Source organism: Mesocricetus auratus, unplaced genomic scaffold (genome assembly GCF_017639785.1).
Source record: "Mesocricetus auratus isolate SY011 unplaced genomic scaffold, BCM_Maur_2.0 Super-Scaffold_6723, whole genome shotgun sequence".
Taxonomy (NCBI): domain Eukaryota; kingdom Metazoa; phylum Chordata; class Mammalia; order Rodentia; family Cricetidae; genus Mesocricetus; species Mesocricetus auratus.
In genome coordinates, this window is record NW_024429183.1 from 13,781,279 (window position 1) to 13,807,179 (window position 25,901).

The window sequence follows — 25,901 nt, forward strand, 5'->3', positions numbered from 1 at the left end:
AGTAACGTTACTGCTGAGTCCAGTAATTGGAAGTCCTGAAGATGGACAGGGAGAAAGGAAGGCAGGAGCAGCCTCTTCCATTTCCACCGAAAAGCCTGTGGTGTTCCCAGAAGGCATCCAGGAATCTCTTTGAGCCCTGGGAACCCTGACAGAGGAGTCCTGGGCCCCCGCCCATGCAGCGCCGCGCCCTATGAGATTCCCTGAGTGTGCGCGCCCCCTGCCGGCGGTCCGATGCGGTGCAGCTCCGGGCAGCCTATAAAGGCAGCGTGGCGCGCAGCCCCAGAGCGAGAACCAGAGCCTAGCAGCACCGAGTGACAACGCTGAGAGGCTTAAGATCTCCAAGAGCGGCTCGCCATGGCTGGCCCGCAGCAGCAGCCCCCTTACCTGCACCTGGCGGAGCTGACAGCATCCCAGTTCCTGGAAATCTGGAAGCACTTCGATGCAGACGGTCAGTAAATCTCCCAACTTCTGGGTCCGTTGACCCCCGGGACCTGAGGTTGGCAAAGGGGTTAGGGGCATGGCTCAATGTGAGCAGGTGTGCTTTGTCCCTCACGAGGTTTGTCCTGGAGGCAGATCCTGCTGGGGTCTTGAGTTTGGGAAACGCCCGACTGCCTTGGTGACAACTGTCAGTAAGTTTTTCCAATGCAGGGTGCCCAGGGTCCACGTTCTGAGCAAGTCAGAGCTTTTCCACAGAGGAGAACTGGGCAAAAAAGACTCCCCAAGATTCCCCTGTCTCCTTCCCCACCTTTCCCTTCAGCCTAACGCCCTGCCGCCCTCCCCATAGCCACAGGTCTCCAAAACCCACTCAGTCCTCCCTATCGCTCCTTATCCCATCGTCAGTACAGGAGACAGAGAAAGCTGGACATTCTAAAGAGAAACTCAGGGGCCTCTCCTGAAGCTGGGGTCCTGGTTGGCTAGGAGCAGGAGTAGAGAATGGATCTGGGGCTCTTAATAAACCGGGACTTCATGACCCCTTTTCCCAACCCCACCAGTATGCGGGGTCCCCAACTACAGAGCAGAGGGTGTGGTAGGGAGGCTCCTGAGGTTAAGCCTGGTGGTAGAGACTCGGGTACCCTGAGTGACTGTCTGTGGAGGGGGGGTGACTCTCTTAAACACCCCGCTGACCAACACTTTGCTCTATTCGGTCTTCGCAATGACCAACCCCAAAAGTGAGGTCCAGGTGAATGGCTTTGGAGGCGGCTCCCACACCTGCGATTCCAAGTGTCTGCAAAGAGCACGCATACCACCACCCCAGCGGGCCCCCCCCGCCCCCCCCTCCGTCTCCCCCCTGCCCCCACTCCCAGCTTCTGCTATTACTGGAGACTTCTATCACTCAAAAAAAAAAAGGAGGAAGAAGAGCCATTTCAATCCACCCTCCAATGCCTTGGCTAGGGTGAGCACCCTAGCATCTCAGACCTGTTGGCAGGGTGGTGGCTGAGGGGGGGCTGGAAATTATCTTAGCAGTTGGCAACTCCCTGAATTCTCTCCCTCCTCTCCTAATCCCCTGGGCAAGGTATGAAGATGGGTGTGCAGAGATCCTCTGCTCCCAGTGCTGTGGCAAGGAAAGGGTTAGCATCAGAGGATGCCCATGGGTGAGGTTTTGTTTCCCTGGAGGCAACTGAGGAAGCTGGAGGTGCTGAGGACTATGTATCAGGATACCTGGGGTAGGACGGTGATCTGCCTGAGAATTACTCAGGGTGGTGGCTCAGTTGCTCAATCTGAAAAATGGGGCCAAGGAGGGGATGCATTTCATTCCCCTGCTCCTGTCACCCAGGATGGGAAGGGCTCCAGCAGCATTGCAGCCCATTGCATTGCTTGGGGCATGCTTTGGCCAGTGTATCTGCACCAGAGACTTGCATGAGTCAAGGAAAGTTACCAAGCTGTCAAGGTTATGCCACTGGCCTCCTGCTAGATGAGTCAGCTATAAACAGCCGACCCCGAGTCTACTTTTCTCTGGGGACAGCGAGTAACCCTCTCAATCATCATGAAAACCTTATGATAAGGTCTGTGCTGAGACACTGTGCATTTTAAAAACAGTTCCGCCCTTTTGAGTCTCGCTCTGGGATGCTTCTGGGTGGACTCCCCTGGTGTAGATGAGGAAGCTGACACGGGGGACTTGGTTGGCGATGCTGGCTTCCAGCTGGGACCTATGTCCCCATTCAAGGGGACTCCCCCCAGGGTAGGAAGAGGGGTTTTTCTACAAGGTAGTAGTATCCCACGAGAGATCCTCAGGCCAGTTTTGGGGGTGGCAGGTAATCCTTTTTATCACAGATTCACCCACACACCTCCTCAAGCAAGTCCCAAGTGGGACCAGAAATAAAAGCTATGTGACCCACAAAGTGCATATGTGGACACCCTGAACTCCCACTGAGGAATCTAGAAGTAAGTTTGGGACTACCTTTCTCTGTACCTCTGCGATTGACCTTCTCCTTGGCCTCTTGAGGACCCCAAGGCTGCAGGTGAGCCCAACAGCTCATCACCTGAGCTGCCCTGGCCCTGTTTGACCCTTTCTCTCCCTTAGCTGCCCTGGCTTCTGTTTGTAACTTACGGATCCATTGCAAGAGGTTTGCTACTCAGTTCCTTAAAGATCCCTGGGAGACTCTCCACAGCTCACAGGGTCCCTGGAGTGAGCTCACTGGAGCCCAGTTAATGACAGGCACCAGGGAGAGGAACCACCTCCCTACCACAAGACCTTGGTCCAGTGAGAGCAGGGGGTGAGGGCTGGGTCTGGGAGTGGTGACCCTTACCCAACCTCTTTAGAGTCAGAAAGGAGTGCTATCTAGTTCCTTCATCCAAAAAAAAATGTTTTCAAAAAGGTCACTAGCAGTGGGGACTGGGAGAGCAGACGTTTGAGGAGTGGGAGCCTGGGCAGGAAAGGGCTAGAGAGTTCTTCTAGTCTCCTTTACAACCACAACTGGCCCTCCTTGGCCACCAAGGGTAGGCACTGGGAGCCATCAGTCCCTCTAATGCATCAGTATCAGGCATCAGTGAGGTGGCAGCCAAGTTACCCCATGCCTTTTCAGGCTGGGGGCTCTTCTACATCACCTCCACACTCTGAGAGACACAATGTCTAAAATCTTCACTCAGTTGCTTCCTGGACACTTTGTCAGCAATTGTTTGACTCTATAAGATCCACGTGGCCATGAGACCTGGTAGCACGAGCCTATACCCAGCTGCTCAAGATGAAGACTGCAGAGTCATAGACTGTCTGGGTTATAGAATGAGTTGCAGACCAGTCTGGGCAATTTGGTGAGACTCTGTCTTAAAATAAAAAGTAAAAAGAGATGAGGAATGAAGTTCAGAGGTGCAGTGTTTATCTAAATGTTTGTCTAGCATGCACCAGGCTCTAGGTTCAATTACCAGCAACTCAGTAAGAAAGGAGAGAGAGGGGAGGGAGAGAGAGAAAGAGACAGAAGGGGAAGGAGAGAAAGAAAGAGGGAGAGGGAGGAGGGAAAGGCAGAAAGAGAGGAGGGGGGAGAGAGGAAAGAGAGGGAGGGAGACAGAGACAGAGGAGGAGAGAGACAGAGAGAGGGAGACAGAGAGAGAGGGAGAGAGAGAGACAGAGAGACAGAGAGAGGGAGAGAGACAGAGAGACAGAGAGAGAGGGGGAGAGAGAGAGAGGGAGGGAGGGAGACAGAGACAGAGGAGGAGAGAGACAGAGAGGGAGGGAGAGAGAGGGAGAGAGAGAGAGAGAGAGGGAGGGAGAACCAGGTGGCTGAGAGTTGGACGCCCAAGTCAGAGTGCACATACCCTCTCTGTGTAGTTCTGACGGATGCTACCAGGCTTCTAGTCCACTGGTAACCTGTGAGGAGCCAAGCTGTGGGAAGAAATAGAAGGGTTCTTGCCAGTTTCTAGAATCAATTAGAATGCAAAAGAGAAAGAGGAGCACACTCCCAGGAGCAAGTGACATCCATGGACCAAGAGAGGCATCACTCGGTCCAAGCCTCTATCCTATATAATACATAGGTTACATATCATATCCTATATATAAAATAGGATCTATGTAACCTACATAATATAGTACATTTGTAGAAAGGTATATAAACTATAGAGCCTATTAAAGGAGTTATTTGAAACTAAACCTCCAGAGTGGATTATATTCAGCCCTACTGTAGATTATATTCAGCCCTACAGTCATCAGAGTGGCGTTGAGTCTGTGAAGACGTGGGGAAGTGCCCCCAAATGTGCTACTTTTAAGACTATAGCGAAGCACAAGGTCAGCTGGTTTTTACTATGTAAGAAGGAAATAATCTTATGGACATTTTCTATCCCCAAAGAATGTTCACCTAGCTACAGGTCTGGAGACCTCCTCAGAGTCTTCTGGGCCTTGTCCACTTTCAAATGGCCTTGGTGAGCTAGCTTCTCAAAGCCTTTCCCAAGCACCTGAGTCTTGTTCCTTGTCTGTGTGGGACTCAGAGGTCCCCTACACTGAGGACTTTGAAAGCTGATAATAAAAAGAACCATACAGTACTGAGGAAGACTCTGCCGGGCTCTTTGCTCTCTCCTAAACCCAGTGTTTCTAACAGCAGTGTCCTGCAAACCTATGCACCACCGAGGACCAGAACCAGTGCCCAAGCAGGCCCTCCCAGAGCCCCACACACTGCCAGGTCTGAGCCTAGTGTGTGTGTGTGTGGGGGGATTCGAACAGCATCACCTGCTAGAGGCTGGAGAGGCCTGAGAAACAATGCTGGGATAGGAAAGAGAGAAGCTGGGAATGTAGGATTCCATCCCCACCAACACACACACACACACACACACACACACTGACAGCTCAGGGGACTTTAAATGGGAAGACTTGCGAAGACAACGGTACGAGATGCACAGTAGACATTAAGCAATGACTACTGTGTCTACAATTCAACAGAACTGCTATTCATAAGCTCCTAATAGACTCATAGAAGCCACAGGGGAGAGGGGCTGTGGAGATGACTTCAGGATAAAGTGCTGGCTTTTCAAGCACGGAGACCTGAGAAGCCACATTTAAAAATGGTGGTGCACGCTTGTAATCCCAAGGTGGGGATAGAAAGGTGGGACCTGGGGGCTCCCAGCCAGCTTCAGCTCAGCAAGAACAAAACAGACAACAACAACAAAAAGATGGATGGCACCTGAGGAATGGTAGTCAAGGTTGCCCCCTGACCTCAGACACACACACACACACACACACACACACACACACACACACACACACACACGCTGGGTCAGTTCACTGCAGTCAGTGGGGTTTAGGTCCGGGGATGAAGATGTCTTTCTTCTAACCCTGTGGCGGATCCTTGTAGACATTCTGGCTGGTCGGGAAAGCCTCTTGCCTCACTTGGGGCAGCTCCTATGCCTGGTCCCCTAGTCCCTTTCCCAATCACTCTAATTGATTCACTAACGGTTCCCTTTGGTATGGAGTATATGCACATATCCTCTGGGCAGCCATCACCTTGTCTCTTGGACTGTGATTGCACCAGCCAGGAGTAGGGAGGCTGGGTCTGTGAAGAGCTGGGGCTCCCCGGGGAGGCAGGCAAGGAGCTTGGCTGAGGAGATGTGTTTGTACTGACAAGATACTTCAGCAGGCTTGGCCAGGCAGCCACCAACCCAGGTGCTCTATGCCCCTCCCTTGCTTCATCTTGCTTATTCGCACTCCAGGCACAGGCGCCTTTACTAGCAAGGTCCTTGGGGAGGTTGCTGAGGCTCAGGAGACCCCTCAGGGAAATCTTCCCCAATTCCCACAGAACCAGAATTAATAGAGCAGGCACTAGACTCTTCAAGAACAGCGCCTCTGCAGGGCTTGGCCGGCGGGCATCCCTCCTGGCGATTGCATCAGATGCCCTCCTGTGCCCAGCCAGCCCCATCTGGAGCCTCAGGCTCTGGCCTGCTTCCCTCCTCTTTGGCTCTCCGCAGTCTTACCTCTCGCTCAATCTGCCCCTTCCTTCTGGCCTCCGCATGCCTGGGACTCAGCCCAGCGTCAGGCTGCCAGCTGTCCACAGGTTCGGGGGACCCATCCTAGCTCCTGTGCCCCATTCCAAAGTAGCCCGGCCCAAGAGCAGATTAAAATGGGGATACCCAGACATTCTTCCATGAGCTGCAGATCCGGCTAGGGTCTCCCCGCCCCCAGGAGCCACTGGGAGAGGTGTGGGAAGTACGGGTGATGGATAGAGAAATCCAGGCAAGTACAGCTTGGACAGACCTTATCCCTGGGATGAGCAAAAGGATTGTGACCTCTGTTAGCTGTGTGATAGAAACCCCCAACACCAAGTTCTCTTTCTCAAGGTGGGATTAGTGACACCTGTCCGTTTGCCTGGCAGCAGCCTAAGAAAGCAAGGCAGGAAGTAGAACCTTTGGAAGTGGCCAGTGCCTGCTACGCGGACTGACTGACAAGCCTCCTGGGCACACTTAACTACACGAAATCAGAGAACACCCGAGGCTTAAAACAGATCCGTGGACACCACACCCAGTGAGAGATTCAGAAAGTGGAGGGAGGGGGCTGTGATTCTGCCCCTTTGGGGGGGTGGGGCTCAGGAATCAACCCTAATGTCTCACACATGCTTTGTAACACTCTACCGCATTTCTAACCAGCTCCATTTCTAACCAGCTCCCGGGTTACCGCCAGTCCGCACTCCACGCAGGCGCAGTCAGCCCTTCCGTGCTACTCTAAAGTTACCAAACTAAACTTTTCACTTTAACAAGATCCCCAGGTAATGGTTATACACCTCCATGTCTGAGATTTACTGCCAGCCTTGGGAGCTTGGAAGCCAACCGCACCCCTTCAATTAAATCAGAAAACCTGGTGTAGAGTGCAGGCAACAGCGTCGTTGTCGAAGCTTCCCAAGGTTCCAGTTGAGGACCAGCACCCTAAAGAGGGCAACGGTTGTCAGAAACCCCTAGAGCTGAGGAGGCGAGGCGATGAAGCATGATGCCTTCCGTTTATACGAGATGTTGCATCTCCCAGGATGTTTCCAAACATTACTGTGTATGGCTCTCATGATGAACCCATAAAGTAGAAAGGGTTTGAGCAGTTTCGCCACTTGAGAGAGAAACCGAGGCACAGAGGAATTGACTTGTTCTAGAGCAAAGGACAGTCGTGAAAGCGGTGTTACAGTCCCTCCTCCTCCGTGGGTACCTCTTGCCAGATCACATCAGAAAAATCTGTACACACAAACCTCAGGGAGGAACAAATAAACCTTTCTGGGGTACAGCATCCTTCAGTCAAGAATTTCCAATCCCCTGTGGCCAGATTAATGATAACGAGATGTTGCCTGTCCTTAGCTTTGGGGTACACAGCAGTGAAATATGGAAACAGAAAAAAACAGTCTCAGGAAGGATGCAAAGTCCCCAGCTCCCTCACAGCCCCCTCTCCCTTGTGTTCACGGTTGGAAGGAAGTTAGTAATGATGGTTACTATGGTAACCACATCTTTATCAATGCCCATCCACATGAGATTTGCTTGCCCCCACTCCCAACAGTAACAAGGTCACAGAAAAAAAAGCAAGTTTCTCGACCAGTGTTTAAATCTTCCTAGAAGGATGTTGACCAACTGCTCCTGCACCCCAGCGTTCCCCAAAAGGGCTTACTAAGTGATGGTTGGGGTGACCTTAGAGGGGAGGTCTGCCCCTCCAGTGGTGGAAACCCTTCTTCTGGACCCCACCTGTGTGTCCACTCCCCACTTCTCACTCCACTTCCAATGACTTGTCAAGCGTTTCCAGGGCTGGTCACACCTCTGCGAACCGTACTTGTGTTTTTCAGGAACAGGCCCATGTCTGCAGCTTGGAGCTGTTGTTCAGTTTGAAGTATAAAGGCTCTTTGCATGGAGCTAAATTTTCTCCCTTTTGCTCAAGCATACAGGGAGGTTCTTATCATGCCCCAGCAGGTGTGTGGGAACCCCCTTGCTGCTCTCTGAATCCAGGAAGGGGGCTTCTTTGTGTAAAGCCGCCATCTACGCTCCTGGCCCCCCTCTCCCTGCCTCTGAGTTTACTCTTCCCTCTCTCTCCTCCTTCGGATTGCCTGGAACTGCTCAGGCAGTTCATTCTTGTCCATGCTGCCCAAAGGTCCTTGGGAGAATCACCTCTATTCCATTATATGCTCAACTGCTAGTCCGAAACCAAAGCGCTCCTAATGTGGAGCGGGGGCAAGAACCATGGTGGTGATGATGACACATTTTGTTTTCTTTTGCTGTTTTTGTTGTTGCTTTTGTTTTTCCAAGATAGGGTCTCGGTACACAGATTCAACTAGCCAATAACTCACCATGTATCTCAGGCTTATATTGGCAAAGTTACTGACCCTTCTCATCAAGGACCCAACTTCTGATCCCCCTGTCTCAGCCTCCCAAGTGCTGCCGTGGGCCAGCGCCAGGCCTGCAGCACTGGCGTTTGTGAGGCTTGTGTGGTCCAGCGCGGCAAGTTCATTGTTCTTCAGCTGCATCTCTCCAGCAGCCACGGGAAGAGTCCTATCATTATTCTCATTTGATAGCTGAAGAAACTGAGGTTGGGGGGGGTGATGCTCATAGGGCCAGCTCCCTATGCAGCAGGTAGAGGGGCTGGAGAAGTGACGGAGCATCACAGGCCGAGTGAAGCAGGACCCAGATGAGGGCTTTTGGTAAGGGATGCTATGCAGAGCTGAATAAGGGCTGGTTTTCTTCGTGTGGCTGCCTCTCGTTCCAGTTCCCATTAGCCACCTTCTAACACTCCCAGAAACACACTCTCACCCACGAACCTGACCTGGGCTCCTGGCCCCAGCCCCTGTGACCTCTACATCATGAACCATGCTCATAGTATCAGCTCTAAGTCCCCCATCCCTCCCACCCTAGCCTTGGGCTTCTGGAAGCTGCAGATGGCCTCAGAGCTGAATTCAGCTTCCCACCATGCTGCCTATCTCTGTAAAACCTCCCAGGAGAAGAAAGAGTGTGGAGCCTAAGCGTTTGTGCTCTTAATCAAGGGGAAGCTGCACCTAAGCAGTGGGATAATGGTTAGGTCCCAGCAGGAGAGAAAAGTCACTAGGGGCCAACTCAGAGGATCACCTCCAACACCTCTGCTCCTTTGCCTAGAAAGCTCCAGTCCACCCCCCTTGCCCCAGCTGGTCAACAAGCCCCACCCTCTTGTGGATTTCCAACTCTTCCAAAGAACTCTGTAGAACATCCTAGAAGAAAAGACAACTGCCTCATCCCAGAGGAACCCAGTAATCACCTTTTCCTTTGCAGACAAAAATAAATGCATAATTCATCTCATGCAATTCTCTCTGCACAATATTTATTGAAGTATTTTCTCCAGGAAGCATGGCCTCAAAGGTTATTTATTTGGGAATTAAGACCTCAGGGACACTAGAAAGAGAGGCTAGAAAGATCCTCTCCCCCCTGCCATGGCACCCACAGAAGTAAAGGTAAATGCTTCCTCGTTGTTCTTTTGGTATGTCTGCAATTCCATGTGCCCTTGAAGAACGTGAACACATTCTTAATGATTCAAGTTGGAACATCTCTAGAGGGACCTTGCTCTCCTGCTGTTGATCAGATTTTGAACTCGACTTTAGTGGCTGACTGACGTTGCTGTACAGGGAAATCACCGGGGAGCCTTAAAAAAGAAGTCACAATCTTGGTTCACACCCCGAGCTAGTGGTATCAGAATGTCTAATGGTGAGAGCCAGACATCCATAGCTTTTTAATGATCCTCAAGAGATTCCAATATGCAGTAAATTCTGAAACTTGCCTTACCGCTGTCTGAGTTCCCTCCCGTAAGTGCTAACGCAGACTGGTGACCTTAGCTGTAGACACAGCTCAGCACTGGTACCTGGGTCACTCAGGCTCGGCTGTAAGAACCTATACGACTTGTCACTATTCATGGGATCTTGAGACAAGTCAGGCTTTGACGTTCAAAGCTGGTTCTGATCACTGCATTCCTTCCTTAGGTCCTTTCCTATCCTGTACACAGATGCTGATAACTGGGCTCAAACAGTACTGACACTTGTGACACACTCATAATAGACTGTGACTTGCACACAAAACTCCCACTTAGCAGCTGGGGAGATGGCTGCAGAAACAGAGGACCTGAGTTTGATCCCCAACATTCACAGCAAAGCTCACAACAAACCAGATGTGGTTGTGCTTATCCCTAACTCCAGAACTTAGAGGGAGAGACAGGAAGATCTCTAAATATGCTGTCTAGCTGATCAAGTCAACATAATCAGATCCAGGTTCAGGGAGAGTCATTGTCTCAAAAAATAAGGTGGAACATGAGAGGAAGACATACAACATTGACCTTTTGTTTTCATACGTGCACACATGGGTACACACAACCACACACACACTTGTGCATATGTGCTCTCTCTCTCTCTTTCTTTCTCTCTCTCTCTCTCTTTCTCTCTCTCCCCCATTTCCAAAATTTTCTTGGGAGGCAGAAACAGTAGATGAACTGCATGGTGAGACACTGTCTCAAATAACAACAAGCAGAACTATTTAATTTTAATAACCCAGTCTGCAGACGAAATGGGTTAAGTCATTTTCTTCCATGGTTTCTTTCTATATTTGTTTCTCAGGACTGTCATAGTAAAGTGACACAGATTGGGTACCCTAACACAACAGAAATGAGAGCCTTTCTGCTTCTTGAGGCTAGAAATTTTAAATCAAGGTGTGGTGTGTGTGTGTGTGTGTGTGTGTGTGTGTGTGTGTGTGTGTGTGTGTGTGTGTGTGCCTTTGGGGGAGAGACTCTGTTACATGCCTCAGTTTCTACAGGCAACAGCAAATCCACAATAGTCTTTAGCTTGGAAATATGTCACTCTAATCTCTACCTCTGTCTTCCCTATGCCTTGACACCTGTCATAACAAGTGACAGCTATAAAGATCTTATTTCCAAATAAGGTCACACTCTATGGTTCCAGGTGGGTGCTGGAAGAACACTCTCCAACTCTATATACCTTCTCAATCCCAGAAGCCCAACTTTTACCCCAGTTCCAGGTCTGCCACCCACCGGCAAATTCAGATGCAGATGAAATTTCCTGGGGACCTCCAGCACTCAGTGCTTGCTTATGAACAACAGCCATCTCTGCCAGGCGACCAGATGTGTGTTCACCTAGCAGCTACTGGCTGAATATTCCAAGGACGCATATTATTAATCTTTCACATGTACCTGCAAGTTCCCCGAGGACAAGGATCCATACTTACCATGACTGGCCAAGATTCCTCTTTGCAGAGTAGCAGGGCAAAGTTTTCCATGCGTTGGTGTCTTCCTCCTTCGCTTAGTCTTACCACTCAACTGACTCTAAGGTTAATTCTCGTTTGTTTGCTTTCATCTGTCTTTACAGGCAATGGGTACATTGAAGGTAAGGAGCTAGAAAACTTCTTCCAAGAGCTGGAGAAGGCAAGGAAAGGCTCTGGCATGGTAAGGCTTCACTCCACCCCCACGTTTGGGTTTTCTGTGGTCTTGGTAGCTAGGCTTGAGAATGGTCTGTCTCATGATGCATCCAGTCAGAAGACCTGGGGTCTCTCTGGTCTTGACGCTTAACATCCTTTCATTTGTGACGATATAAAGAAAATCTAAGTTTTTCCCTAAGAGCATCTTATCTCAGTCTCCTTGGGCATCTTAGAGGCACAGCCATAATGAAAGCCAAGACTTGATGAATCCCCCAAACTACACAGGTATGCGTGTATGCATGCATGCATGTATGTATCTTTTCTTGGGGACAAAGCCCAGAGTCCTCGAGAGTTTACAATTTTCTCAGAGAGCCCCAGATGCCTGCAGTCTAAACGAAACAAATGTCTCAGTCTCAACACTGTTGACATTGAAGGGTTAATAATTTTTGTTGTGAGAGGTGTCTTAATATTGTAGTGTATTTAGCCAAACCCTTGCATCCACCCATGAGATAAACGTGTCCTAAGTTAGATGTGATGGTGCAAACCTTTAATCACAGCACTTGGGAGGCAGAAGCAGGTGGATCTCTGTGAGTCTGGGGTCACCATGGTCTACATTGTGAGTTCCAGGACAGCCAGGCCTACATAATGAAACCCTGTTTTTAAAAAATTGTCCTAGACATTATCAAATGTTCCCTGGTGAAAAATGGGGAGCAGAATCCAGTGTTCTAGACCAACAAAGGCTGGCTCCCCAGAAGGACCTAGAGGAAAGCTGAGGGCTTCTCAGAAGCCTCCTGTGAGCCCTGACCATACTGCCCACCCTTGGTACAGAGGCATCCTGGACTCCGACCTGTATACAGTGACTCCAGATCATGTCCTGGTCCTTAATATAGGAATGTTATTTCCTCCAGTACCAACCAGGATGAGTTTGCTAAAACATCCTGGGAGAGCCATGTGAAATATCAAAAAGCTAAAGTGACTGGAGTTGGGTTTTTGTGTCTGTGTCTAGTCTGGGATTTATAGAACCCACTCTCTCCTACAACTCTGAGTCTCTCTCTCTCTCTCTCTCTGTCTGTCTGTCTCTCTCTCCTTTTGCTTTCCATCTGCTATCTCTTCCACTACTTACTAGTAAATCTGAGATCTTTTCTTAAGAGAAATTCACTCTGTATGAGTTCCAGACTCAATACTCAGCCAAATACCCCAACAAGGAACTTGTCAAAGCCATGGACTTAAGAGAATTGCAGGTGTTGTATGGATGTATTTGTCAACAGTTCCTGCATCATCCCTTATTACTGAGATGATGTGAGCACAGGTTACAGGACCCACAGCTTCAAAACTGACTCTGCGATCAAGGACTATGCAGAAAAACGTGTTTAATGGAGAGTTTCAAATCTAACCATCCTTTTGTTAGTTATCCTCTCCCTCAACTGGCATGAGGGTGACTGAAGAGTCGGTCTATAGCAATCCCAACTGCTGTCGTCCAGGACTGGCTCTTAGAGCATATGTTATGTGGTAGAAAAAAATTCAGATTTGGGGAGCTGGAGCTAGGCTTTCAAGTCCTGGCTGCATTTACCTGTGTGATCTTGAGGAAAATCACTGCATCTTGGATTCTATTTATGTGTGAGATGCAGGGATGACTTGCCCACTGGGGACCATGGTAAACCTCTGATAGGTTGCCCACATTCATGCTAAGTACTTGACATCAAACCTTGTGTATTTGTAAACATAAATAAATACTGACTGACAAATATTAGTAAATTGAGATCAGGTTCCAAAGCTGAAGGTGATACAGGACTCCAGGAAAGCTCTCAGAATGTGTAAAATTGTCCATTGGGCCAACTTCAAGGAGCATGAAACCCCAATGGAAGTCCCCATGTGATTGAAGTAGAAAACCAGATGTGCATGGGCTGGGGCTGCAACCTTGACTGAGGATTAGAACGAGCTCCTTGGTGCAGATGACATCTCAGGGAAAGTTTCCAACTGTCAGGAGAACACTGTGTTTAAGTTGAGGGGGAAGGGGCTAAAGGAACTCTTAATAAGTAATCTAGTTTTCTATACTCAGAATTGTTGAGCAGGGGACTTAAATTTTTCCTCAGCTGGGTGATGTCCTCACAGTCCTTCTGGCATGAAATCAGATAGGAACACTGCCGAATTGCGAGCATGTCTTTGAAGAGGAAAATGAGCGGTTCGTTTTGGATTGGTGGAGTGGCTGGAACCTACTGTGGAAGAGTGGGCTGAGCTTGGTTATGCTAAGAGCTGTAACTCACATCTGAGTGGTGGGAGTAAGTCTGAACCCGGTATGGAGCTGTGGACTGACCCATACCAAAGGTCAAAGGGTGCATCTAGTCATGTGGTACAGAACACACCCTGTGTCCTGTCTCCCTTTGACAATCATGAGACTGAGCTCGAAGGCAGAGCCTAACCCTGAGCTCTGGCATCGCTGCTTCCTAAGCCATGTGTCCAGGTCATGAATGACCCCCTGCCCTGCTTCACTCAGAGTCTCTCCCCTACATCATAACATGGCAGCGATATCAGCCTCCTTCCTCTGTCCACAGATGTCAAAGAGTGACAACTTTGGAGAGAAGATGAAGGAGTTCATGCAGAAGTATGACAAGAACTCGGATGGGAAAATTGAGATGGCAGAGGTGAGAGCCATTGAACTGGCTGAGGGCTGTAGTCCCTGTGCCTACCCCACGCTCGGGCTCAGCCTGGAACATCCCCACCTGAGTAGTGAGCCCGCCAAACACAACTAGTGGGGCTTTCTCTGTGCATCACCCAAGGAAGGAAGGAGCAACCAACACTGCACTAGGGTCTGGTCCCTAAATGCTCTAAGGATCCAACAGACATTGCAAATGTGTGATTAAAAAAAAAAAAAGCTTAAGACAGTGGGAAGACTGGTTAGCAGGAGTATGCACACCCCACCTAATGACATTCAAAATTCAAACTTAATATGTATTTTATGTAGATAATTTACATTCATAATGTACATTCCACATAATTTATACATGCTTACATATACACACATGCACACACATATATACTCAGGCTGACGTATAAATATGAACATCAACTATGATCATTGGTTTGTGACCATTGGAAATGAGGTCAGTATGATGGTGGTAGCACATTAATTAGAGTCTAGATCTTCCAGGATACATTTGTTCAAATGCTACCATAGACCAGGTGCTCTAGATGCAAAGACTGAGGCGGAGATTCCAGAGTTGTGGCGTGCTGCAGCAAATAGAAATGAAGAGAGAATGACTGCCAAGGGCAGAGAGTGAGAGAGACAGACAGACAGACAGACAGACACAGAGAGACAGAGACAGAGACAGAGAGAGAAGTTGGGAGGCCACTTCTGCCTTGGCCTATCTCATATAGAACTCTCTAGATTGTGCCATTGATTGTGTTTCACCTGGAGGCCCAGGCCTGTAAGTCACTGTTCTCAAAGAAGGAAATGACATAGCGAAAAAAATGTGACTTCCATACTGCCTGTTGACTGGCCATTTTCCATCCTTCCTGTGGGAAAGCCTGCTCTGTTCCCTGAGTGCCCGTGTCCCACCCTCTGTCTCCCAATCATACTGATGTGGCTTTCTGTGTTTCCCAGCTGGCGCAGATCCTGCCGACTGAAGAGAATTTCCTTTTGTGCTTCAGGCAGCATGTGGGCTCCAGCGCTGAGTTTATGGAGGTGAGCCTTCTCTCTGCTCTGGTATGGAGACCTACCCTCCTCTTGTATTCAGAGGTCTGCCCTAACACCCACAGAGAGTACCTGGGAGAAGCTAAACCCCGCAGGGCTCTACTACTGGAGGTGTGGTCTGTGTACTGACAGTAGTGGCAGTGGTGTCACCTGGGTCTTTGTAGACGACCTGCCACACTCATGCCTCAATAAGATGCTCAGGTTGGAAAGAACCTGTTCTTAGGCTGCAAGAGTCATTCTTCTTAGTGCAGTTTGCCCAAACATCGGATATGGGTTTAATTTTATGGTGCTTTAAAGGATTTTCTCCAGTTTCTCTGAGATGGCAAGATTCTATAAGCCAGTAATTGACTTTCATCCGCAGTTCTTTTGCCTGTGCTGAAGGAAAGTGGTACATCCTGAGCCTGTGTCAAGAGGCGGTGTTTTCAAGGATGCATTTTTCTGTCTATAGAAAATGGATATGGGGCTGAAGATGTAGTTCAGTGGTGGAGTGCTTGCCCAGCATGTGCAAGGCTCCAGGTCCCATCCCCAACCCAAAAGGAAAAGCAGGGAGTGGGGGATGGGGAAAGGGGGAGAAATGAACAAAGGATGGACGAAGGAATGTGTCTACCCTTCCTTTCTTTATAGAGATGTGGGGCGTGGTCAATGTGTCTACCCTTCCTTTCTTTATAGAGATGTGGGGCGTGGTCAATGTGTCTACCCTTCCTTTCTTTATAGAGATGTGGGGCGTGGTCTCCGTTCCATCTCTGGTCTGGGACTGGAGATGCAGGTAGCTTTCAAGACTCAGAGATGCTTGAAAAGAAGCAACTCTCTCTCTCTCTGTCTCTCTGTCTGTCTGTCTGTCTGTCTGTCTGTCTGTCTCTCTCTCTCTCTCTCTGTGTGTGTGTGTGTGTGTGTGTGTAGCTTCTCTGCATGTGGTTGACATGATGCTGTACTCTTGCATGCCTTTACCCTTCTAAACCCATGAATATTTGCAGACAGTACAGCCTCCCTCTCACACACACCTCCCGGGATCCCACCCCCCATAACCAACCCCTTCCTGGGGTTAACTGTTCTTTCTACTCTTAGCATCTACAAACATGAAATGGTCCCTCAGAAGCCTTTGCGTTCCCCTGTAGACTGCATCCTGCACAGTACAACACTTAACATCTAATTTTAGGAACACCTCAGAACTTTTTTGAGATTCTACAAAGCCCAGGTCTCTTTAACTCCTTCTCACAAATAAGAATAAGGACACCTTGGTGAATAGACACACTGTTGGGAAGGAAGTTGAGAGTGTAGCTCCCAGAGCTGGCATAGGTAGGCTTGTGGGTGGGGGATCAGGCCTGCCACAGGATTGAAGTTAGTTAGGATGGCATCTGTACACTTTGCCCTGTGGAGGACTGGGTGGCAGCTACCCAAGCTGTCTAGAATGTGGGTTTGCTTGTGCTTCATAACTTGAAAAAAACCAAGACCAAATGTCCTAGTTTGCAGTGAAAAAAAATCATACCTTTTTCTGATATAAAAGAAAGACCCTAATTCAGTGCGTCTCAACCTTCCTAATGCTTCGACCCTTTAACACAGTTCTTCACGTTATGGTGATCCCAACCATACAATTATTTCACTGCTACTTCATGACTGTAATTTTGTTATGGTTATGAATCATAATGTATTTATGTGATTTATGCAGGATATCTGACATGTGATCCCCGAAGGGGTCAAGACCCACAGGTTGAGAACCACTACCCTAAGTTGTTCATAAGTTCTAACACTCTTGATGACACGAGACACACCTGTAGAGAAGTAGAGCATACTGAAGGGAAAATTGAAGGAAGAGAGTTGACCTTTTTCCCCCTTCCCAGGAAACACAGTGTGGCTGGTATTTGGGTGTGGATTTGGAGCCAGAGATGATGGGCAGAAAAGTCAAAGGAACAAAATTTGAAAGAAACCTAAAAAAAAAAAAAAAACCATGAAACACAAAAAATAGACCAAAGACTTAGGGCAACAGGGTTCTGTGGATCTCTTTACTACAGACCCAGGCAGTGCCCTCTCTGCCCTCTCTCACCCCCTACCTGATGGTTCAGAGCACTTGTATAGGGGACCACATGTTTTCAGGACATGGTAAGTTACCTGTTTCTATGTAACAAATGCCCCCTCCCACGTTTAACACCTTAAAGCAACAGTGACTTGCTATCTAACAGTGTCTGTGGTTAAGTCAGCTTCCCCCGGGTGGCTCTAGTCTAGAATGTCTTGTGAACTCAATCAGGGTGCCAGCTGGGCTGTAGTTCCTGAAGACTTGACTGGAGCTGGAAGACAGCCCATCTCCATTGTGGCCAGATTTTTATGTCACCCTGCTGAAACTGTCTATGAAGGAGGTAAAGGATGCATTTGCTGTGGTCAGAAAGCTGAGCCCTGTTTTCACAGAGTTCCAATACCTTCACCAAATAAGAAACTCAGACCAGAGCGGTGAGTGGTGCAGGCCCGGGGCACATTTACTCTGGAGATTGGCGACAATACTCCTTGAACTCCATGTGGTGAGGGGGGGAAGATAGGTGGTTTTCAGAGAGAGGGGGAGGGAGGGTCGTAAAAAAGCTAAGGGTGTTTGAGGGGGTAGTCTAAAATAAACAATTCATCGCCAGGACTGCTTCACCAGTGAGCATGTCTATCAAATACATCATGATGGAGGGATGGAGGAGTAACAGTAACCAAGCCTGTTTCTGCTCCTTCCAGAGTTTTCCTTATACCCCTGCCTCATCCCTCACTGCACATCAGTAAAAATACCTCATACTCAAAGCAGACCTAAGATCCATCAGGCCCTTGTTACATGCCTGATCAAGGCTGCCTGCTGAGCACTTCGAAAGTCAACCCTACTTTATAGCATGACCCAAAGAGGACCCAGGGCCCAGCAGAATGGCCCTGTGGGGAAGGGTGATTGCTACCAAGTCTGATGACCTGAGTTCAAATGCCAGAGCCCACATGTTGAAAGGAGAAGACAACTTCTACAAGTTGTCTCCTGACTTCCAAAGGCATGCCATAATGTGCACACTATACTTACCCAACACATAAAATAAACAATAAATACAAAAGAGGACCTAAACCTGCAACAAATTAAAGTAAGAGATCTTGTCTAGGCACTGTTCTTCCTTTTCTGTGTAACCTTAACTGAGAGACTCTCCTTCATTTCCTTCTCTGTGACATTGAAGGGACTGGCTGTTCCATCTCCATGTCCCATGGTAGAGTGAAGACTCTAACATCTAAACACTAAGACCCTACATGTTCCATTACCGAGAACAGGGGAGGTGGCAGGATTTGATATGTTTGTATGAGTAGGTTGACATTCCCATTGCAGGCTTGGCGGAAGTACGACACAGACCGAAGTGGCTACATCGAAGCCAATGAGCTCAAGGTATGATGGTTGGCCTTAGGGATGGCATTGAGGAGGACATGGAGAATGAAGAGTGAGGCTAGAGGCTTGGTGGGTCTAAAGAACCAGGGAGAAAGGGGTGCTGGGTAAGGAACATGGGTTTGTGGGCTCCTCAGAAGTACTTGATCCTGGCACAGATGTTGGGCTGCTTTGGGGAGCTTCAGGACCAGGCATTCAGCCAAACCACACTCCTCTGCATCCTAGGGTACAGTATAGGTACCCCTGAGTAAATTACAGATGATTGCCTTCTAACCTAAACATCCACCCCAGTTCCTCTGGGAAATCAGTGATCCTTGGGCACATCTGGGCCCTGTGTACTCGGTTCTGAAGAGGGAGTCAAAGACAGTCTCTACCACCTACTCTACAGTCAAAGTTGTATGTACCCAGGAGCCACTAAGAGGACTTTATGGTCATACCACAAATGATAAGGGGTTAGGGAAGAGAAGTGTAGGCTATGTATTGGTAGAGCTCAAAAGATTGGATTGTGTAAATGAATATGTAAGCAAATGGGTGAGGGCTGAGTGAGCAAATCGGGCTCTAAAGAGGCCTTTGATATTCCAGGGGTTTCTGTCAGACCTCCTGAAGAAGGCCAACAGGCCCTATGATGAACCTAAGCTCCAGGAGTACACCCAAACCATAGTAAGTGCTGGCATTGCCGCTTCTCCTGGTGTGGGGCGTGGGCCCTAGGATGCACATAAACCATAGTAAGTGCTGGCATTGCCGCTTCTCCTGGTGTGGGGCATGGGCCCCCAGACCCTAGGGTTCTGGCGTGCAGGGTCCTTTCTTTGCTGATGTTTCAGGCCTGTGTGCAGTGGCTCATGATAGCAAGTGTTAGTTCATAGCTGCAAACATCTTTGGCTGTCCTCACGGACACCACAGTGATATTGGGGTAAGGGGTTCTCCGTTTCCACGGGAACTGATAGAGCTCCAGGAGAAGATGAACCTTAAGAGGGTGGGCCTTCAGTGATGGCTGTTGTGTCTCACCACCCCCAGAAGGATAGAGATGGCTGGTACTGAATCCTCACTGTCTCTCCCAGTGACTGACTTAGGCCTCGCCTATCCCCAGCTTCAAGTGACCCCAGGGGAAATGATGGCAGGTGGAGGCCCTTATGTGAGGAGGTCAAACAGATAACCCAATCGCCTCTTTCTGTTCCCAACAGCTGCGGATGTTTGACTTGAATGGAGATGGAAAACTAGGCCTCTCGGAGATGTCCAGGTAAGTACCTTCCTCACCTCTGGTGTCACTTTAAACAGTCCTGTGCTTCTGTCCCCATCTGAGTCCAAACAATACCCTCTAGAACTGGAAATCTTGATACCACACTTCGTCCATGTCTTTTATTTATTTATTCTAAAAAATCCCAACCAATTCCTGATTATAAAGCACTCAGTGATCGTTGCCATGGCTACAGATGCTGCCCCTCTACCCTGCTCCCAATCTGAGGGGTTGCTGCCCATGGCATATTCTCTAATCTCTGCTCTAATGTTTTCTTCCAGACTCTTGCCAGTACAAGAAAACTTCCTGCTGAAATTTCAGGTACAAACATCTCTTTGCTTTCTTTTGTCTCCCTCCATTCCTTTCATCTCCCTGAACTTCAGGCTTCTGGCCTCCTTTGCTCCAATACACACAGACACAAAGACACATACACAGACACACACACACACACACACACACACACACACAGAGACAATACACAGACACAGACACACACACACACACATACACAAGCACACACACACACACACACACAGAGTCATGATTTTAATTCTCTGGTCTTTCCAGGGTATGAAGCTGACCTCAGAAGAGTTCAATGCCATCTTCACTTTTTATGACAAGGTGAGAAGGAACAGTATGGGATTGATTCCTAACATACAGGAACCCACAGATTTGATTTCTTACAAATGTAATAGAAAACAGGTTTGGGGGTTTTGTTTGTTCGCTTGTTTTTTAACAGTTAAAGGAAGAAGGTTGTACTCAGAATTCAGAGTGTGGTCATGGTATGGCAGTAGAGCCAGTTTTTTTTTTTATTTCTTTGGTTTTTCATCTTTTTTTCTTTTTTGTTTTGACGCAAGTTCTTGCTATGTAGCCTGAGACACCTTCAAATTCTTCACTCTCCTGTCACAGCCTGTTAAGTGCTGGGATGACAGGTTTGGGGTGTTTGTACCACCACTCATAGCTCAGCCAGTTGTTTTCTGGGGCTTTCATCTCCTAGCCCCACCTCAGGCTTCATTGTCCCCTGAGCTTGTGGCTCTGGTGGTCACCTTCATAACAAGAGGGTTCGAGGTTGATTTAACAGCTAATTCAGTTAACTTTAATCTTCCGGGTACTCAAACTGCAAATAAATACTTTCAGAAAAGGAGACCAAGAGTTTGCATTGAATGATTGACTGGTGTTGACAGAAAGTGCACTTTCCTGTCCTTACATGGTCTGAACACTTGTCTTTGCACAGAGAAATGGGAAGATTAGAAAGATTAGACACTCCCTACATTCTCTCTCTCTCTCTCTCTCTCTCTCTCTCTCTCTCTCTCTCTCTCTCTCTCTCTCTCTCTCTCTCTCTCTCTCTCTCACACACACACACACACACACACACACACACTGCAAAGCTTTTGAAATTAGGTAGAGGAAAGAGCTGTGGACAGGGTGATTGGGGGCTGCACTGCACTGACAACTCTCTGCTGCCCCCCTCAGGATGGAAGCGGCTACATTGATGAGAATGAGCTGGATGCCCTCCTGAAGGATCTGTATGAAAAGAACAAGAAGGTGAGGAAATGAGCCCAGGGCAGCATGGGAGAGGCTGAGAGTGGATTCTCTCATCTCTGGTCTGTGGTAGTAACTCAGTGGCAATTTATGGACTGGGCTGTCTTTTTCGGGTTGATTGATTGATTTAAAATACACATAATAAAGTTCATCAAGGTAACCATTTTAAAGACTATTGGATAGATCTAATATAGCCATCACGCTGTGTAAGCAGCATCACACCCGTAACTCTCATCCTGAAAAGCTGAATCCCCACACCCATAGCAACCTGTCTCTTCCATCTCTCACTGTACTGCAATCTGCATCTGTAGATTTCACTGCTATGGGTACCAAATAGAAGGGGAATTATATGATCCCTTTGTGGTTCATTTCACTCAGCATGCAGAACTCAAGGCTCATCCATGTTATACACTTCAGAATTCTCCCTTTTGAGCTGAGTGATAATTGCCTTCCATGTGTAAACCATTTTGTCTACCCACTTGCCACCTATGCCCACGTGTTGCGTCTGTGTGTTGGCTGTTGCGGATGACGATGCTGTGGGGCAGTGGCAATGCCGATATAGCCCATCCTGTAGAGGTGCCAGCCACATGGCCATCATGAAAGACTTAGATTTTGGAGGGCAGAAGCCTACAGGGGTGATGACTGTTCCAAACTCATTAACTGCAGAAGCTAGGGCTGGGGAAGAGTCTAGAAGGGAATCACTGAAGAGTTTCTCTCAAAGTAAAGGCCAAGAAAACCAGCAGTTTTGTGCCTGGCACTGCCTCTTGGGAATGAATCCTCCAGAACCCTCCCGGTCTCATCTCTGAACTCTGGATGGGAGGGATCGGTGGAATGCCCACCAGAAGGCAGGAGCCTTTGCTGCTGTCTTCCGTCACCTCCCAGAAGATGGCTTTCACATAGAAAATGACTACTGCTTTCTTTAATTAGATGACAAACGTTCTGTAACTTCTAGAGCCGTCCAACTGCCTCAGCTGCCAAATAAGAGCTAAATTTAATGCTCAGTTTCAGAAAAAAATATCTCTGCAGCCTCTGGGTCCATTTGTCTCTCTTTGCAAGTATTTTTCTGGCTTCACCCTGAGTATCAGCCTTCATTGATCTCATCCTACATTTGCATTTTAATGTAGGTGATAAAGATTCAGACGGTTCCTGGAAAGAAGAAAGCCTTCACCAGAGCCAGTATTAGAACTCAGTAACCCTTTTTCCTGATACTGTATCCCAACAAAAAATCATTTCTGTAGCCATATGTGCTCCAATGGATATTAGAAAGCTGAAAGAAAACTGTCTTTGACTTGAATTGCATTGGTGAAGCATAATTAGTCTTTATAAGGCCATGCCCGATACTGGAGGTTAAACTCTGCACACCCGCATTAAACCCCAGAGTGACCTGCTTTTGGTGGTCATCAACTCGCTGGGCTCTTTCTTCGTCAATATGAAGGACAGAGCATAAAGCTGTACAGATCGACCCCAGATGTGCACACAGAAGCAAAGAGCCAGGTGCTAGGATTTGGAAGCAACCCCGAAGGTTGAAGAAGACGGTGTTAATAAAGCTGTTTACGCCGTAAGAGCCTTCTGCGTGTGCCAGGCCCCAGAGCTGGCACCTGGGCATTAAGGGCATGAATCAGCAAAGAGGAAGAGCTGCATGGCTAAATTCCCGCACCTGAGCAGGATGGGAAAAGGCCAGTTTTGGTGAGCTCACGTAGCAGGTGCAGCCTCATTTTAATGGTGCCTGCATGGGCTGTGATAAGGTTTCCAAACAGATTAGTGCTTGAGGCTCAGGAAGGGACAGACTGGAGGAATGAAACTCCAATAGTTAGCAACATTCCTAAGGCTGTGGTAGCACCCTAAGACCTTTCTCAAGTTTTGAATAGAACCCCAAGACGTAAAAATTAGGCCACATTTCCCCCTGAAAAAAACTTTCAACTTTGGGGTTGATATAACTCCCCAAAGTGGGGGATCCCTTTCTTGATTCCTAATTGAGGCACATACCCCTCCTCACTGTGTACATGACCATTCTAGGAACTTCATAACTTTAGGGAAGATGTTCCTCAATCTAGAGATGCTTGGGAAATGCCTTTGGGTGGGGACAGTGGCATAAACCTAGGAATCACTGATCTGAGAGGTTGTCTCCGATCTGTAAAAGAAAAGCACTGACAGCTGGGCCCCATAAACATGAAATATAACGCAGGCAGGGCAGGTAAGTAGATGAGTTTGAGGCTCCAAGGACTAGAGATACGTTGACAAGGTGATCCAACCTTGAAGTAAGTAGTTTAGCCTTTATCCTTCTGTTTTCTCATCAGCAGAGTTGAGATAAGGAACTACCAACCCAAAAGGGAGAAGTATATTTTTAAGGTATCTGCCAATGTTTACCACAAAAAAAAGAGTAAGAAAGGGGACCTGGGGATGTAAGCTTGGTGGTACAGTATTTATCTAGCATTAGAAAAGCCCTGGCTTTGAACCCCAACCATGTAAAACAGTAATAACACTTAAGAGCGGGAGCAGAGTGGGGGGAAGGAGGAGGGAGAAGCAGAGCAGAAGAGAAGAAAAGGATTTCCCATTGCTATGGTGACCTTGCTGCATGCCAGGCCTGCAGGCCATTTGCATCCTAGGCAATTATAATAAGATGCCCATTTAACAGAAGGACTATCAGGTGTTGGTCCTGTTTACTTAGGGCCTCCGGTGTATATCTATGGACCAAGGGCTTGTGCTTATGGACTCTCTGCCTCAGTGGTTCCTAAAGACCACAGGGAGTCAGTGAACAAGAAAGCTGTGAGTTTTGTTGCTAGAGGAGACAGAAGATATACAAGCCCTCCTTGTTTAAAAAGGAGGCAGCTAAGGGACATCTGATCTGAGAGACCTGGAGGCAGGACCAGGGGCCCTTCCTGATCTCATCTCCATGACCTGCAGAAACCCATGCTTGCTTTGAGTAAACGGAGTTCTAGGGAGGTGGAGGGTACATTTGACTCCCACAGAGACCTTAACGGTCATCCCTGGAGCCCTCTTCTCTGAACCACTCAGCACAAGTGCAAAGTGTATTCATTACCCCACGTGGCCACACCATGCCTTCTCCAGACAAGGACTGTTGGTGTTCCCATTTTACAGCTAAGGTTGCTGAGCCCCAGAAAGGTAGACTGCTTTATCCAAACAACACAGCCAGTAAGTGAAAGGGAGAGGGCTTTAACCCAGGTGGGCTGACTGCAAAGTCCGGGCTTTTTGTCCCTCTAGGTTCACACAGTGTGTTTGTGAATGTATGTGTGGCCGGGGAAAGGGACTCCTTTGGAAGAGGTCATGCACTAAGTCTGCTCTCACCTTTCTCCCTCCTAGGAGATGAACATCCAACAGCTCACCACCTACAGGAAGAGTGTCATGTCCTTGGCCGAGGCAGGGAAGCTCTACAGAAAGGACCTGGAAATTGTGCTCTGCAGTGAGCCCCCCATGTAAAGGGGTGAAGGGACCGGGGGCTGCTTCCGCACCTCCCTCAACCCTGCCCCCACCATCCTGTCTCTCTGACACTCCTTCCCAGACCTAGAAAGCAAGAGCTCCCCTCCCCACCCCTGCAACCTGCACACACCAGCCTGTGGAAACTGGAAAGAAGAGCTGGAGACTGGGTGGCTGCTGGGTTCCTCTGAGCTGCACCAGCCCAACCCTGGCCACATGGACAGTTGTGCTTGCAGTGGGTCACCAGCCGCATGGGTGGTGGGTGGGGCACGGGCGGAGCTCCCCTAGTCTCTTCGCTGTGATGCATGAGCTCCTTCGCTGTATGATTTAGGCTTCCGAGTCCCACAGAGTGGACCCTTTCCTCCTGCTGCTCCCTGCCTTTCAACCCAGGCCACCCTCAACCCCGAGTCTCCAGGTTCTGCCCACCAGCTTGCTAATGATGTAGCTGTCTTCTCAGAGTCCCTGTGGTGGAGGGTGCCTGCCCTCTTGCGTTCTTGACTTGTGTGTTTCTTTGGGTTTCCTGTCTTCTTGTTTACCAAAGAAGAGTTTACAGAGAATAAAGTGGAAATGTTCTGCCGAGGACACTCACCCACTTCTTGTCATGGGCAACATTTCTCTGGGACAAAGGGTCATAGAGATGGGGAGGGCACTGAGACTACCTGACTGGGGATTAGGATCCCCCAAGACTCAGCTGGGGGTGGTGGCACATGCTGGCAAGATCAGAAGCTCAAAGGCATCCTTGGATACAGAGTGAGTTTGAAGCTAACCTCAGAACAGAAAGGAGGCTGTGGAGAAGATAGCTCAGTGGGCAGACCTCTTGCCTTGCAAGCACAGGAACTTGTATCCAACCCTAGAACCCATCCTCACAACCCCAACACAAGGGAGACAGAGACACAAGGATCCCTGTGGGGTTCTGACAGACCATTCTAGACCAATCAGAGACCCTGTCTAAAAGGAAATGGGTGGCATTTCTTAGGATGACACCTGAGGTTGTCCTCCAGCTCCATGAACACACACACACACACACACACACACACACACACCTGCACTTGGTGAACACACACAGGGAAAATTGTTTGAAAGAAGACCTCAAAGCACTATGGTTCTCATTTACTGGCCTAGTTTGCTCTCCTATGGCTGTGATAAACACCATGGTTAAAAACAACTTGGGGAGGAAAAGATTTATTTGGATTATATGTTGCGGTCAATAATCGAGAGAAGCCAGGGCAGGAACTGGAGGGGGAAACCTGGAGGCAGGAACTGAAGCAGAGAGGAACTCTGCTCACTGACTTGCTCATCAT

The 25,901-nt window shown here is 48.6% G+C and overlaps 1 protein-coding gene and 1 long non-coding RNA gene across 3 annotated transcripts; one reads left to right on the forward strand and one right to left on the reverse strand.

Annotated features, from left to right (window-relative positions):
* The first annotated feature begins 272 nt into the window (after positions 1-272).
* Calb2 (calbindin 2) lies at positions 273-25,192 on the forward strand. The gene is made up of 11 exons (XM_040737047.1): positions 273-448; positions 11,271-11,347; positions 13,872-13,961; positions 14,921-15,001; positions 18,336-18,392; positions 18,972-19,049; positions 19,571-19,626; positions 19,905-19,944; positions 20,191-20,244; positions 21,097-21,168; positions 24,487-25,192. Exons 1-11 carry the CDS (start codon positions 355-357, stop codon positions 24,601-24,603), a joined length of 816 nt encoding a protein of 271 aa, XP_040592981.1. The 5' UTR covers positions 273-354; the 3' UTR covers positions 24,604-25,192.
* LOC121136507 lies at positions 404-7,359 on the reverse strand. Of its 2 annotated transcripts, none has more exons than XR_005873556.1 (3): positions 6,770-7,359; positions 3,751-3,817; positions 404-491 (listed from the first exon to the last, which is right to left on the reverse strand). It is a non-coding gene; the product is annotated as an uncharacterized LOC121136507 (long non-coding RNA). The 2 variants fall into 2 exon arrangements; XR_005873555.1 differs by having other exon boundaries at positions 6,696-7,359.
* Positions 25,193-25,901: the final 709 nt, after the last annotated feature.